Source organism: Danio aesculapii, chromosome 19, assembly GCF_903798145.1.
Source record: "Danio aesculapii chromosome 19, fDanAes4.1, whole genome shotgun sequence".
Lineage (NCBI taxonomy): Eukaryota > Metazoa > Chordata > Actinopteri > Cypriniformes > Danionidae > Danio > Danio aesculapii.
The window spans coordinates 6,278,645-6,293,865 of record NC_079453.1 but is presented as its reverse complement, the minus strand read 5'-3'; the positions used below and the strand labels follow the sequence as shown (position 1 = coordinate 6,293,865).

Sequence of the window (15,221 nt, the reverse complement as noted above, 5' to 3'; positions counted from 1 at the left end):
ATTTATATTTATATTTATTAGGCATGGTCCGGTATAAGATTCTGACGGTATGATAACCTTGGATAAAATATCTTGGTTTCACGATATCACAGTATTGTAATCACTGCTCTAAAATATGTTCTTTTTAAATGTCTGGGTAAAAACAACAACAACTTAAATATACAGTAGGAACGGTATAACAGAACATGTTAGCGCTTTTAAAACCTTGACTTTTCCTAACCCCGGTAAACCTTGAAACTGGTAATCGTCCCATGCCTAATCTATATATATATATATATGTATGTATGTATGTATGCATGTACAGATGAAGTCAGAATTATTAGCCCCCCTGAATTATAAATATAAATTATAAAAGTTTTTTTTTCAACACATTTCTAAACATAATAGTTTTAATAACTCATTTCTAATAACTGATTTATTTTATCTTTGCCATGATGACAGTAAATAATATTTGACTAGATATTTTTCAAGACACTTCTATACAGCTTAAAGTGACATTTAAAGGCTTAACTAGGTTAATTAGGCAAGTTATTGTAAAATGATGGTTTGTTCTGTAGATTATTGAAAAAAAGATAGGCTTATAATTTTGACCTTAAAATTGTGTTAGAATTAAAAACTGCTTTTATTCTAGCCGAAATAAAACAAATAAGACTTTCTCCAGAAGAAAAAATATTATCAGACATACTGTGAAAATTTCCTTGCTCTGTTAATCATCATTTGGGAAATATTTAAAACAGGAAAAAAAGTTCAAAGGGGGGCTAATAATTCTGACTTCAACTGTATGAATGCATGCATGTATGTATATGTATGTGTGTGTGAAATTTATTAATTATTTAATATGATAATATAAATTAATAAAAACACTAATTTGTTTTAATGTATTTGCACATGTAAAAATGTACTTGTATATTTACAAATAAAATGCATACTTGATTCCATTTAGTTTATTTATATAAGATTTATTTTCAAATTAAAAAGCAGAAAGCATGTGGTATTTTTATATGTGGAGAGATTGATCCAATAACATGTTTTTTAGGATTTTAATTGTTTTATTAAATCAATCGTACAGCTACACATTACATTACATTACATATTAAAGTCTGCAAAACATGAACCACTGATGCTTTCCAGGAAATCATTCACTTTCTAAATTGACCGTGAAGAAACTGAATTTGACATGTAAATACAAGATCATGTCTTTTATACACTGTGAAACCACAGGATCTAGTCTTTATGCCATTACACACAATTAATTAATATGAATTATTTAATGTCTGAGGTTATCCCAGGGCCACATTTCACTTACTGTGATTTAAGCTAAATCAAGTAGAGACAGTAATTCTATCTTTAAAAACCGTAGACTGTTATTTATTTGTGACTGTTTCTCACCAATCACCCAGATGCTGCAGCAGTAGTGTTGTGTATTATTGATCGTGTTGTCTGATGTTTGTGTTCATTTGCAGCATTATTGATTTGCGTTGTTGTCTGTGTCCAGGTGCAGCAGTAGCCTATCAGACTGCAGTCCTGAGCGCCGCACACCACGTCTACATTCCTGATTGCACATGATCTTCTCGTCTTAGCTTGAATCCACAGCCTCGTACTGTCCGCTCAACCCTCACGGCTGTGGGTCTACAAGCTGTCGGTTTTTTTTTTTTTTTATTATTTTAATTATTATTTTCCTAATTAATATTGTTTACATAATATTGTTGTTGATGGTTTTTGGGACCTCAATAAAATGTTCAATAAAAAGGTTTCTTTTCCTTTTAATCCTGTTGTTGTTGTGTTCTTTTCTGCTTTGACAATCGTTAAAATAATAACGTAGATCTGATTCGGTGATTTTTCTGGATTGAGAATGTTTTGGACTTGTTTGTTTGCAGAAAGAGTTGATGAAAGGTTTTCTAAAGCAATAAAGCTGCGGTCACACTGGGCTTTTCCTCCCATAGACTTCCATTCATACGCACGCGAATGCGTCAGACCGGAAACGCGGGGTCATGGGTCCAGTTTCGCAGGTTGCTGCGGTGCAAAGTTCAAGCTTGATGAACTCTGACCTGCGAAATCGCATCACTTGACTGCGTGAGACCAATCGAGGATCGAAACAGGACCTCTCTGGACAGAAATTTAAAGCGTGGACCAATCGCTCGCTTTTTAAATGTCTAATCATCTTGTTTAATCCCGCCCCTTTTCGCAGCGTCGCATGACAGAATTTCGCACACACAAAGCCCGGTGTGACCGCCCGCACCTTAAGCCCTGTAAAGATGTGGCTTATACAAACTGACAAGAACTACTACACCAATAAATGGGGAGCAGAGTGCCTAAAATCCTCTTAGCCGTTATAAATTGACTGTAAACCACATCTTCACAGAGCTTACTGCATTTATAAAATGGTTATTCCATATCTGTAGCAAGGTTTGTTTTCCTTTTAATCCTGTTGTTGTTAATGTTTCTGCTTTGCCAACATTTAAAATAATGTAAATATGATTTTGTGATTTTATTTTTTCTAGGTTGAAAGCGTTTTGGGGTTGAAAGAGTTGATTTTATGAAGCAATAAGTCCCGTGAAGTTGTGGTTAACATGAATTTATAAACACTGAAGGGGTTTTTAGGCACAATGGGGAGCAGAGTGCATAAAACCCTCATAGCTGTAATAAATTCACTGTAATCTTCACACTAGATTCAACACATCTTCACACAGCTTAGTGCTTTTACAAACCGGTTATTTTCATATGCGTAGCAAGGTTTCACAAAATAAAACCAAGCAAATAAAACCATTTCTTTGGCTTAGTAGCAGTGGTGGAAAGAGTACTGAAAAAATCATACTTGAGTAAAAGTACCATTACTTACCTTAAAATGAAGTGTAAGCAGAGTAAAAGTATCTGTTGTAAATATTACTCAAAGTATGAGTAAAAAGTAGCCCTTTCAAAAGTACTCAAGAGTAGTGAGTATTATGCTGTAAAAAGCTGATGCGTTTACATGTAATTTGTGAATGTGTGTAAACGTAACATTCTGTAGTGCATTTAGCTATTGCCCAGCAGGCACACAACGTCAGAAGACGTTGATATTAGTTTAGGTTTAGGTTGTGATGTCAGGTGACCAAAATTCAACGTCTAGCCAGCGTTTGTTATTTTGATGTCCAACAATAACGTTGATATTTGGTAGATTTTAGGTTGTTAGAAAGTGCCAAAAATCCAACGTCAAACCAACATCATATTGACATCAAATACTGACATTTATTCATCAGATATGGCAACTAAAATCCAACATCTGATAGACGTCATAGTGGTAACGTCTACACAACGTCAAACTAACATCGCCTATGTCCTGAGGTAGTTCATTATGATGCGATTTACCTTCTGTGTGTGATTTGATTGGACAGGAATCGCAGGACTGATTTTTCTAATCCTCAGACAGGACAAGATAAAGTAGTGGAGTAAAAGTACCGATACTAAAAATGTACTCGAGGGAAAGTAATATATCTTTAAAACTACTTCGTAAATTAAAATGTCTGAGAAAAATTACTCAATTACAGTAATTTGAGTATTTGTAATTTATTACTTTACACCACTGCTCAGTAGTAATAGCTTACACTACTGATTTGGCTTCAGTGCTGTCTAATATAATGTATATATACAAATATAATAATGCATAGCTTCCTCTTAAAAATATGAATTTAAAAGAGATTTGTGAGGGGTGTGCTTATATATGCTGAGCACTGTATATATGGAAAAATATTTAACCACAGTAATTAGTTTCAACTAACTGCACTCAACACTAATTACATTCATTGGTACACATTCAGTAAAGAAACATGGATACATTTCAAGCTAAAACATTTCATTTTTTATTCAAATTCTCTTCGCCATCTCACACGTACAATCTCCACATTCCTCAATAAACCTTTTAAAATTCTGTTACATAAAATGTGAGCTCTGCGGCCATTTTAATGATTGTGAAAACGCTCTTCTTTTTCCTACAAGCAATTGTCTGGTTATGTTTTAAAGGGTTAGTTCACACAATAATGAAATGACGCCATGATTTACTCACACTTTGAGGCATTCTAGGGTAGGAGTATAGGACTTTCTTCTTTCAGTTGAATCCAATTGGAGTTCATTTCCCTTCGGCTTAGTCCTTTATATATCAGGGGTTGCCACTGCGGAATGAACCGTCAACTATTCCAGCAACTATTCCCTTTCAGCCACAACACAGTACTGGGAATCACCCATACACACACTACAGACAATTTTTGTTTTACCCAATTCACTTATAGTGCATGTCTTTGGTGTCTTTGGACTGGGGGGTGGAAACTGAGTGTGAGTAAATAACAGGAAAATTTTCATTTTTGGGTGAACTAATCCTTTAACCTGTCCGATTCAATCATCCACTTTTACCCGAGTCGACTTCAGTCCCAATCCACTGACCTCCAAACCCCCTCGAACTGACTGGAAACAAAAGCCATTAGCTTCAGTCATCCGGTTCGCTCTCGTCCTCGTCTTCATCTTCTCCTCCGGAGATGTTCTGGTTCATGCGAGACAGCAGCAGGGGCAGATTAATACCGAGAGGGTTACTTTCTTCTTCGTCATCATCATCTTTGGGAGGGTAGAAACGACGAGCTTTGGCCACGAAATCCTCAGCGGCGTCCAGATAAATGAGCCGATCCTGAGCCAGAGGAATGAAAATGGACAGCAGGTTCAGGAGGGTCGGTGAAAAATCAACACAGTTAACATTGTTTTAACACTACATGGTGATAAAACAACACTGCTGTTGTTATTTAAAGACAGTGTCAGTGTGTTTTCACATTTTCAACAGCCAGGCCTCCATTAAGAGTCAGACCGCATGATGTTGTCCACCATTTTCTTTTACTCACTGGTGTTCAATTTTCAGGGTTGGTGTAAAATCAACACTGTTAACATTGTTTTAAAACTACATAGTGATAAAACAACACTGCTGTTGTATTTGTAAGACAGTGTCAGTGTGTTTTCACATTTTCAACAGCCAGGCCTCCATTAGGAGTCATACCACATGATGTTGTCCACCATTTTCTTTTACACAGTGAAAAATCAACACTGTTAACATTGTTTTCACACTACATGGTGATAAAACAACACTGCTGTTGTCATTTGTAAGACAGTGTCAGTGTGTTTTCAGATTTTCAACAGCAGGCCTCCATTAAGAGTCAGACCACATGATGGTGTCCACCATTTTCTTTTACTCACTGGTGTTCAATTGTCAGGGTTGGTGAAAAATCAACACTGTTAACATTGTTTTAACACTACATGGTGATAAAACAACACTGCTGTTGTTATTTAAACACAGTGTCATTGTATTTTCCATTTTCAACAACCAGGCCTCCATTAGGAGTCATACCACATGTCATTGCCCTCCATTTTCTTTTACTCACTGGTGTTCAACTTTCAGGTTCAGTGTAAAATCAACACTGTTAACATTGTTTTAACACTACATGGTGATAAAACAACACTGCCGTTGTTAATTAAAGACAGTGTCATTGTATTTTCACATTTTCAACAGCCAAGACTCTATTAAGAATCAGACAGCATGATGTCCACTATTTTCTTTTACTCACTGGTCTTCAATTTTCAGGGTTGGTGTAAAATCAACACAGTTTTAACACTACATGGTAATAAAACAACACTTCTGTTATTATTTGTAAGACAGTGTGAGTGTATTTTCAGATTTTTAACAGCCAGGCCTCCATTAAGAATCAGACAGCATGATGTTGTCCACCATTTTCTTTTATTCACTGGTGTTCAACTTTCAGGGTTGGTGTAAAATCAACACCGTTTTAACAAAACATGGTGATAAAACAACACTGCTGTTGTTATCTGTAAGACAGTGTGAGTGTATTTTCACATTTTCAACAGCCAGGCCTCCATTAAGAATCAGACCACATGATGGTGTCCACCATTTTCTTTTACTCACTGGTGTTCAATTTTCAGGGTCGGTGTAAAATCAACACTGTTAACATTGTTTTAACACTACATGGTGATAAAACAACACTGCTGTTGTTATTTGTAAGACAGTGTATTTTCACATTTTCAAAAGCCAGACCTCCATTAAGAATCAGACCGCATGTCGCCCACCATTTTAGACTTCTGACTTTTAAAAAAAGATTAAGTGCAGGGGAAGCAGTGTTATGACCATCTCACCAGGATGAAGAGGTATCTCTCGGGCGGAGGTTCTTTGCTGTTGAAGAGGGAGGTCTCGTTGTGGAGGGTCTGCAGGAGGCTGCGGGCACTGGCCGCGTTTCTCATGCGGTCGTATGAAGCACTGGCGGACACGTTCAACAGAGACTCCGCTTCAGCCATGAAACCTGACAGAAACAAACACACGTCAATAATAGCTACAATGTAAAAAAACATCCGTAAATTAGCAGTTTTCCATATTATTTTTCAATGACTTATGATTTTATTTGTCCCTGTTTATTTATACTTTTGAAATTCATTATGGGACCTCAATGTTTTTTCAAACAACTTTCAACCTTAAAAAGTGAAAAAAAAGTGACTTTTGTTGACATTTTTAATAGTTTAAAGTGATATATTGTCTGAGTTGGTGTTGTAGACTATGGTACAAATATTTTGTAATACACTGCCAGTACATTTTCTGTTATTTTACAGACTTTATCTATATAATATCTCTAAATATTATTAATTTTTATACATTATATGATTTCAAACTACTAAAATGTCAACAAAAATCACTTTGTTAAAATGTCGATTTGAATTTTCAAGATCAAAAGTCAACAGAGCAGAGATCAACATCCCATAATGCAACTCACAACCGTAAATAAACGGAAAACACTTGTCAATCACAAAATATATAAACAGTTAATCAACAGATATTTTTACAGTGTTTGTTTCCATCCAAACATGCCAATTAAACTTTTGCACAAAACCGGAATATCTCATAAAACATTTACGAATAAAGCAATGTTTCCATCCAATCAGCCATAGTAAACAATATCATCATTTCCTGATAAACTGGCATCAAATATATATAAAAATGGAATTTGCTACGGTGGAAGCGGCTTTATTTCTTATTTAATAAATTACTTGCACCTTAGAAGACGAAATGCAATGAACGCGTGGTGGTTTTTGGAGGCATGAGGCACTCTTTGAGAGAGTAGACACTCAAGACAGTTCTGGAGGTAATAATAATATGACAATAATAATAATACTGAACCACTTCGATGGCTGAGGGATTTTAGAACGATGAAAACAACATTTCAGATATTTTACAATGTGCTTGCTCAGATGGTTTGTCTGTTAATGCCGTCCCTTCATGCCTATTTTTGTTATCATATGATCTGTTAAAATGATGCAAAATGAATATAGCCAGACTTTAATGGCAAAAATGAAATAATTCTGTTTTCTATAATCACTCTTGATAAAAACATTTGATTGACATTCTTCCATTGTACATGTCATCAGAGGGGGAAAGCCCCGCCCATTGGTGACAATCACTCACTCATTAGCATAGACAGCCTTGAGTGAGAAGCAGCCATCAGCCATTAGAGTTTTGAATCTGCTGCTATGCTGACACACAGACGTTTCTAGCCTTGAAAAGAGCCCAATCTCAATTAAATTTAAAGTGACAGTCACAAAAACGGCACAATTTGGATCAAAGCCTAAAAGGGGCAGTTTTAATGAGTTATTAAACATTTTCTTGTGGTATTTTGAGCTGAAAACTTACACATACATCAGATATTTTACATCTTGTAAAAAGGGGGATAAGAGGTCCCCTTTAAAACAAAATCACATGACTTTTTTTGTTGCGCACTATGGAATTTAATTGGAAAATGTGTTAACACACACTTTCTCTTATCGGATAAAGTTTATCTAACTCAGTTTTGTGCATATTTAATTTAATTTGTTATGCATATTTTCTAAATTTATGCACGTCTTGGCGTTTCCATTAAGCATTTTTTATGCAATATTCCACAATGTGCATAAAAATAGGTTGGAAAGGATGGTAGGATGGAAACAAAGCAAGTGACAAATTGTTCTCTAATCAAAGAAAGATAATCGCTCTATTACCCAGATTCTCCAGGATCATCTTCCATTTATCCCGCACTTCTCTCCTTACGTCTCGCATGGCCTCGATGTCAATGCTCAAACGCCGGTAGCCCTGCAACATAAAAGCATTTACTATTTGTTTCTCCACCCCCCCGCCCCCTTTTATTTTTTCTTAAATAAAAAGGCATGTTTGATATATTTGAACCCATTCAAAAAAAATGTAAATGTTAAAAGATAGTTTGGATATTATGGACAATAAAAGTTACTTAGGTCACTTCTCGATTAGAAACATAAAGTTACTAATGTGACAAATAACAAGATTAATTTTTGGTATTTAATTTATATATATATATATATATATATATATATATATATATATATATATATATATATATATATATATATATATATATATATATACATATACAAAAGTTATTGCATATATTTGAAATCTAGAATGGGCTATTTGCACACAGAATTTTAATTTTCAGCCAGGCAGCCCGAGGGCTTCCGGTGAACTGTTTTCCAGTACTAAATTGTCACGTTTACGATCTGATTTCTTTAAAAATCAGCGATCTTTACTGCCTGTTAGATATAAGATATAAAGCTTGTCTCAGACCAGACAAGAAGCACTGCATTAAATTCCATCCCCCCCCCCTTTAAAAATAATTACATTTACTTACACTCAAATTTCTTCTTTGCTTATTTTTTAAACAACTTAACTAGTGAGCTGAAACAACGCCATATTTTTAGCAAACTTAAATGTTTTATGTTGAATCTATTTAAATTAGTTGCATTAACTTAATGGATTTGTGTTGGGACAGCATGAATGAATTGTGTGAAACCCAATAGAGTTGGGCTGCTAGGACCAAATGACTAATAAAGTAATACATTTAGATTTAGCTTTGATATATACATTTTTCATTCATTCATTCATTTTCCTTCAGCTTAGTCCGGTCGCCACAGCAAAATCAACTGCCAACCTATCCAGCATATGTTTTACACAGCGGATGCCCTTCCAGCTGCAACCCAGTACTGGGAAATATACATTTTTATTATTTTTTTATTTTTATTTTATGTGTTCAATTATATCACTGAGATAATTTGAATAAAAATAATTCAAATGTAAAGAAAACAAGCAAGGAGGGAAACAAGTTAATGAACGAATGAAGATATGCAAATAAGGCTGGTTATGGGCTTTGGTAGCATCATTTCGGACATCATCTAGGCTACTGTGTAATTAAGCAGGTGGTTAACGACGGAGACTTGTTTTTGTGAACGTATAATGTCGTTTTATGCTGTGTCATACCCGTGATCCGCGCTGTGTTTGCTCTCTGCACTGCAGCAGTTTGTACAGCACGCGGTCGTCATCTCTCTCGGAGTGTGAAGGGTCTCCGGGTTCACTCCACAGGTTCGTCTCCTGATCCCGCCTTTTCTTCGCTTCGCGGTCGAAATAGTCCAGCGTGTCGTGACTGACACAAACACACACAAATACACACACAAACTAAATAAATGGACGAATACTAGGAAGACGCAGCACCGTCAAACAGGCAAGGTAAAAATGTAGAGCATAAACATTCGTAGGCTGATGTTTCAACATAAGCAGACAAAGTAAGGTAGTTCGCGGTTTATTCCGCTGTGGTGACTCCTGATATATCATGGATTAAGCCAAAGGAAAAGCAAAGACTTTTGCATTATGAATTAGGCCTATCAGTTAAGCATTTTAAGAAACTATATTTATGGCTATTAAAGGCTAGCCGACATAATTATACCACAGGGCTGTTGAGGGGTTGGTTAGCATTCTTAAGGGGTTTCAATTAACGTTATGCATTAATTAACTGGACTACAACATATTCTCAACAGTGGCTTAAGGTGTGGTAGTAGCAGTAAAAGTGGAATAATTGACCTTTTCAATTGAATTATAAGAAAATAATGCACATGTAAGCTGAAAGTCTAGCTGGTTTCAATTATTTTTTTAGCTGGTCAGGCTGGAAGACTTGCTGAAATGGCCAGCTAAAACCAGCTTGACCAACATTGCCATGCTAGGAGACCAGCTAAAACCACTTCCAGGTTAAACCAGCACAATACATCGTTTCCGCGTCGATATTGCAACGTGCGGATCCACAATAGTCACATCGAAAGATATGCAATGTTGAGTCTCATTTATAGTTGACGTGTTATAGGAACACAATTGTATTTATTACCACATTTATACAGAATTTATGCAAAAAACAAATAGTTTTGTTTCTTATTTCTAGTCCAAATATCCACCTTTCAAAGTTAAAAACAAAATTAGCTTGTTATAATTTAGCTTGTTTAAAGAAAAGATTCTTAATTTTGAATTATTTCTTCTGAATGAGAAAACAAAACTATAATTTAACTTTTTTGCGTTGTGATTTATCCAAGTTCTGTACCTGAATTCTGTTAGACTCCCCAGAAAACCGCCAAATAGTGCTATTCAAACCATCTTGTGAAACTGTAAATATTGCGATATGAATATCAAAGAAAAATAAAATATCGCAATGTCAGATTTTCCCAATAAGTAGGGCGTAAGGATCACTCGCTTTGTGGCTGCATCACCACCTTGGGTGTGCCTTATTTTTCTGATAATTCAGCATTGTCAAATATTCCTTACTTAAATTGACAAAGGGTTAGTAGAATTAGCTATTAATATATCATTTTAAAAATTATACTTTAGCAATTTATGTTTATATAGTAAAACGTATATAACAATTATATAATAAGAATAAACAATACTTTCATTCATTCATTCATTCATGTTAGTTGTCTTAGTTATTCAATTTACCTATAATGCATGTTTTTTGGACTGTGGGGGAAACCGTAGCACCTGAAGAAAACCCCACGCCGACCCAGAGAGAACATGCAAACGCTACACAGAAATGCCAACTGGCCCGGCCGAGACTCGAACCAGCAACCTTCTTGCTGTTAGGCGACAGTGCTAACCACTGAGCCACCGTGCCACCTTTTTTGAACTTTTCAAGATTAAAAGTTGTCGGAAGAAAGATCAAGGTCTCATAATGCAATTCAAAAGCATAAACCATAACCGCTGAGCCACCGTGCCACCTAAACAGTACTTCTACTTCGCAAAACTAAAAAAAAGTATTAAAAATATAGACGTTTAGCCCAACTTTAACCTACTTAACAAGTTTGTCCATATTTAACCCACATTTGAGGTTTTTTTTATTGTTGCGATTTTATTTTACATTGAACATTCACTATAAGGTGAATATTAAGCCCTAATTAAGGTAAACTACCTAATACTGTAATACCTTAGAAACATTATGATTTTACAACAACATAAAACCAAAACTTTTCAGTCTTTATTGTCAAATGGTAGCACTGTTTGTGAATATTTCTTTTGTAAATAAGTAATCAAAATTATATTATTATTATTATTATTTTTATTATTATTATTATTATTATTATTAACATTTACACTCAAACATTTACAGACAGAAGACTATAAATGATCAAACCCAATTAAAGGCGCCTTTTCTTCCTCATCTTCATCCTCACAGCAGCAGCAGCAGCAGAATTTGATGCAAAACTTCTTGAAGGCGGTTCCCATCCTCAAAATACAACACTAGAAGATCCACAGAAGATTTCACATTTGCAAGATGAGCATTAAACAACATCCCTGCTTCTCACAGTGCAAAGGTACGATTTCTGAAGACGATTAAAAAGCTTTTTAAGATAAACCTCGTCCCTCAGAATAGCAATTTGTCGAGTATGAATCAAAACCGTATTAAGTTACTCACCCCAATAACTGGTGGAATGCTGAATCCATCAAGTCTAAATGCGATTTTCAGTTATTCAGAAGTCGAGCATCTTTTGGGACCCAGAGAGCGACTAAAGCGTCCCGGTCTCTCTCTCTAGAATGAATAACATCACAGTTTGGTCATGAGTCTGAGCTGTGTGACCTGAGGCCATCACAGACCTCTAAATAAAGCCACTCGTCCCGCAGCCCCCAAACACAAATGTGCTTTTACCTCTGCGAATGATTTCAGCCTCAGTTTCTCACTGCATATATCCAAGATTTGGAAAGAGTTATAGTGAAAAAACGAAGCAGGTTGGAAGTAAAAATAGAGATTATGTAACACGGTTGCTTCATATTCTTATGAAAACCAATAATCCTAAAGCTCCTGCGAACGCTGGCTAAATAATCAGACTGATAAATAGCAGACTTAAGAAATGTGGAACAGCAGGTCAGCGTTCATTTGGAATCATTTAGAATTTATTGTGATTTTTATTCATGCTTTGATAAATGTTCAAAATGATAAAAGCATTAAAAACTAGAATATATATATATATATATATATATATATATATATATATATATATATATATATATATATATATATATATATATATATAGATATATATATATATATATATATATATATATATATATATATATATATATATGTATATATATATACATACAGTGCATCTGGAAAGTATTCATAGCGCTTCACTTTTTCCTCATTTTTTTATGTTACAGCTTTATTCCAAAATGGATTAAATTCATTTATTTCCTCAAAATTCTACACACAATACTCCATAATGACAATGTGAAAACAGATTTGTTGAAATTGCTGCAAATTTATTAAAAATAAAAAATCTGAATAATCACATGTACATCAGTATTCACAGCCTTTACTCAATACTTTGTTGGTGCACCTTTAGCAGCATTTACAGCCTCAAGTCTTTTTGAATATGATGCCACAAGCTTGGCACACCTGTCTTTGGGAATTTTTGCCCATTCCTCTTTGCAGTACCTCTCAAGCTCTATCAGGTTGGATGGAAAGCGACGATGTCTAGCCATTTTCAGATCTCTTCAGAGATGTTCAATAGGATTTAGGTCTGGGCTCTGGCTGGGCCACTCAAGGACATTCACCGAGTTGTTGTGAAGCCACTCCATTGATATTTTGGCGGTGTACCTTGGGTCATTATCCTGCTGGAAAATGAACCGTCGCCCCAGTCTGAGGTCAAGAGCGCTCTGAAGCAGGTTTTCATTCAGTATGTCTCTGTACATTGCTGCGTTCATCTTTCCCTCTATCCTGACTAGTCTTCCAGTTTCTGCTGCTGAAAAACATCCCCACAGCATGATGCTGCCACCACCATGCTTCACTGTAGGGATGGTATTAGCCTGGTGATGAGCGGTGCCTGATTTTCTCCAAACATAACACCTGGCATTCACTCCAAAGAGTTCAATTTTAGTCTAATCAGACCAGAGAATTTTGTTTCTTATGGTCTGAGAGTCCTTCAGATGCCTTTTGGCAAATTCCAGGTGGAGAGCGGCTTCCGTCTGGCCACTCTACCATACAGGCCTGACTGGTGTATTGCTGCACAGATGGTTGTCCTTCTGTGAGGTTCTCCCCTCTCTACAGAAGAACGCTAGAGCTCAAACAGAGTGAACATCGGGTTACTGATCACCTCCCTGACTAAGGCCCCTCTCCCCTGATCACTTAGCTTAGATGGCCGGCCAGCTCTAGGAAGAGTCCTGGTGGTTCCAAACATCTTCCACTTACAGATGATGGAGGCCACTGTGCTCATTGAAACCTTCAGAGCAGCAGCAATTTTTCTGTAACCTTCCCCAGCCTTGTGCCTCGAGACAATCCTGTCTCGGAGGTCTACAGACAATTCCTTTGTCTTCATGCTTGGTTTGTGCTTTGACATGCACTGTCAACCCTGGGACCTTCTATAGACAGGTGTATGCCTTTTCAAATCATGTCCAATCAACTAAATTTAGACTGTGAATACTTCTGTACATGTGATTTTTCAGGTTTTTTATTTTTAATAAATTTAATAACAACAATTTAATAAACTCTTTTTTCAAACTGTCATTATGGAATATTGTGTGTAGAATTTTGAGGAAATAAATGATTTTAATCCATTTTGGAATAAGGCTGTAACATTAAAAAAATGTGGAAAAAGTGAAGCGCTATCAATACTTTTTTGGATGCACTGTATACTTTTTTAAATATTTTATTTCATAATAAGTGTTAGAAAATAGTATTATAATATTATTTAGGATGAATTACTCTTCAGTTTTAATTAATTCCAGTTCCTTTAGTGCTTAAACTTATTTCAGATTTGTACAAATTAGATTTTGTTTTGTTTTATTTATTTCGTTTATTAGCATAATTATGTCTCTTTTGTTTTAGAAAACATAAACACAAAGGAATGTACTGTTTGTTTTATCAGCAGTCAAGGATCATAAAAAGGGGTGATCATTTCAGTTTTCGCTTTGTAGTCCCAAAATTCCAGAACTAAACTGACATTCAAGCATTTTGCCATGCATATACAAGATGTGCTGTTTAATTTTACAGTCTGAGGACTTACAAACACTTCACATCCTCAATTGTACCTGCCAGGTTAAATCAGCGGGATGTTTTCCTCTCACATATGCAGTCTTTGCAGCGATAAGCCTGCAAATGCATAAGGATCACAAAACATGTAACTGCATCGACAGAAGAACCAAGGAAAATTCCAGCGCTCTGAATTGATAAGGCGAGGGAAACAGAGAAGTGTTTGATGTGTGATCCTCATGTGAGAGGCTCATAGGCTGTGTTTAATCACATGGTGGACAGAGCACAACTCTCTCTGCCAGAGGCTCTCGCTGTCTCGAAAGACATACAAATAATCATCCTTGTGATTATATCAGGATGTTTTTAAAGAGATGAGAAAAGCCAGCAAGAGCCAATACACTCATTCTTAATGTAAATTCTAATTATACACACTAAAATAAGGTGTAAAAGTCAACATTTTATTAGATTTGAAAGAATAAAATTCTGCCATCGTTTACTCATGCTTGACTTTTTCCTAACTAGTTTGTTTTTTTCCCTCTGTTGAACACAGAAGAAGATATTTTGAAGAATGTTGAAAAACGTTTTACCGTTGACTTCCTTAGTATTAATTTTTTTTTCTATGGGGGTCATTGATTTACAACTTTCTTCAAAATATATTCTTTTGTGTTCAACAGAAAAAAGAAACTGGTTTGAAACACGTCAAGGGTGTGTAAACAAAGTTTTTGGGTGAACTACAGTATATGGAGCTTAAAATATGCCAAGAAAAATCTGAGTTTGAATAGTATTCATTTGAATTATTAACAATTGTAATTTAATTAATTAATTCATTCACTTTCCTTTGGCTTAGTCCTTTATTTATCAGGG

The 15,221-nt window shown here is 35.4% G+C and overlaps 2 protein-coding genes across 4 annotated transcripts in view; one reads left to right on the top strand and one right to left on the bottom strand.

The window, feature by feature from the left end:
- chd4a (chromodomain helicase DNA binding protein 4a) overlaps positions 1-1,767 on the top strand; it is a 60,487-nt gene extending 58,720 nt beyond the window's left edge. For both annotated transcript variants that reach the window (XM_056479131.1, XM_056479130.1), the window contains exon 41: positions 1,496-1,767. In XM_056479131.1, the coding sequence (XP_056335106.1) occupies positions 1,496-1,507 (12 nt within the window). In that variant the 3' untranslated portion in view covers positions 1,508-1,767. The remainder of the gene's footprint in view (positions 1-1,495) is intronic.
- Positions 1,768-3,812: 2,045 nt separating this feature from the next.
- On the bottom strand, positions 3,813-12,053 carry mreg (melanoregulin). Of its 2 annotated transcripts, XM_056479838.1 has the most exons (7): positions 12,036-12,053; positions 11,805-11,918; positions 11,523-11,629; positions 9,335-9,497; positions 8,047-8,137; positions 6,160-6,323; positions 3,813-4,651 (listed from the first exon to the last, which is right to left on the bottom strand). In XM_056479838.1, the coding sequence occupies exons 3-7, from the start codon at positions 11,612-11,614 to the stop codon at positions 4,457-4,459; spliced, it is 705 nt and encodes a 234-aa protein (XP_056335813.1). In that variant the 5' UTR covers positions 11,615-11,629; positions 11,805-11,918; positions 12,036-12,053; the 3' UTR covers positions 3,813-4,456. The 2 variants fall into 2 exon arrangements, with proteins under 2 accessions (XP_056335813.1, XP_056335812.1); XM_056479837.1 differs by lacking the exon at positions 12,036-12,053 and having other exon boundaries at positions 11,805-12,003.
- Between the last annotated feature and the right edge of the window lie 3,168 nt (positions 12,054-15,221).

What these genes read in the sequence shown, in the direction of transcription:
- mreg (XM_056479838.1), bottom strand. Translation starts at nt 11,614, where the DNA reads ATGGGAACCGCCTTCAAGAAGTTTTGCATCAAATTCTGCTGCTGCTGC. An exon ending in GATGATCCTGGAGAATCTGG is followed by an intron (nt 6,324 to 8,046) that starts GTAATAGAGCGA and finishes TGTTTCTGTCAG; the next exon opens with GTTTCATGGCTGAAGCGGAG. An exon ending in AGAGATACCTCTTCATCCTG is followed by an intron (nt 4,652 to 6,159) that starts GTGAGATGGTCA and finishes CCTCTGGCTCAG; the next exon opens with GATCGGCTCATTTATCTGGA.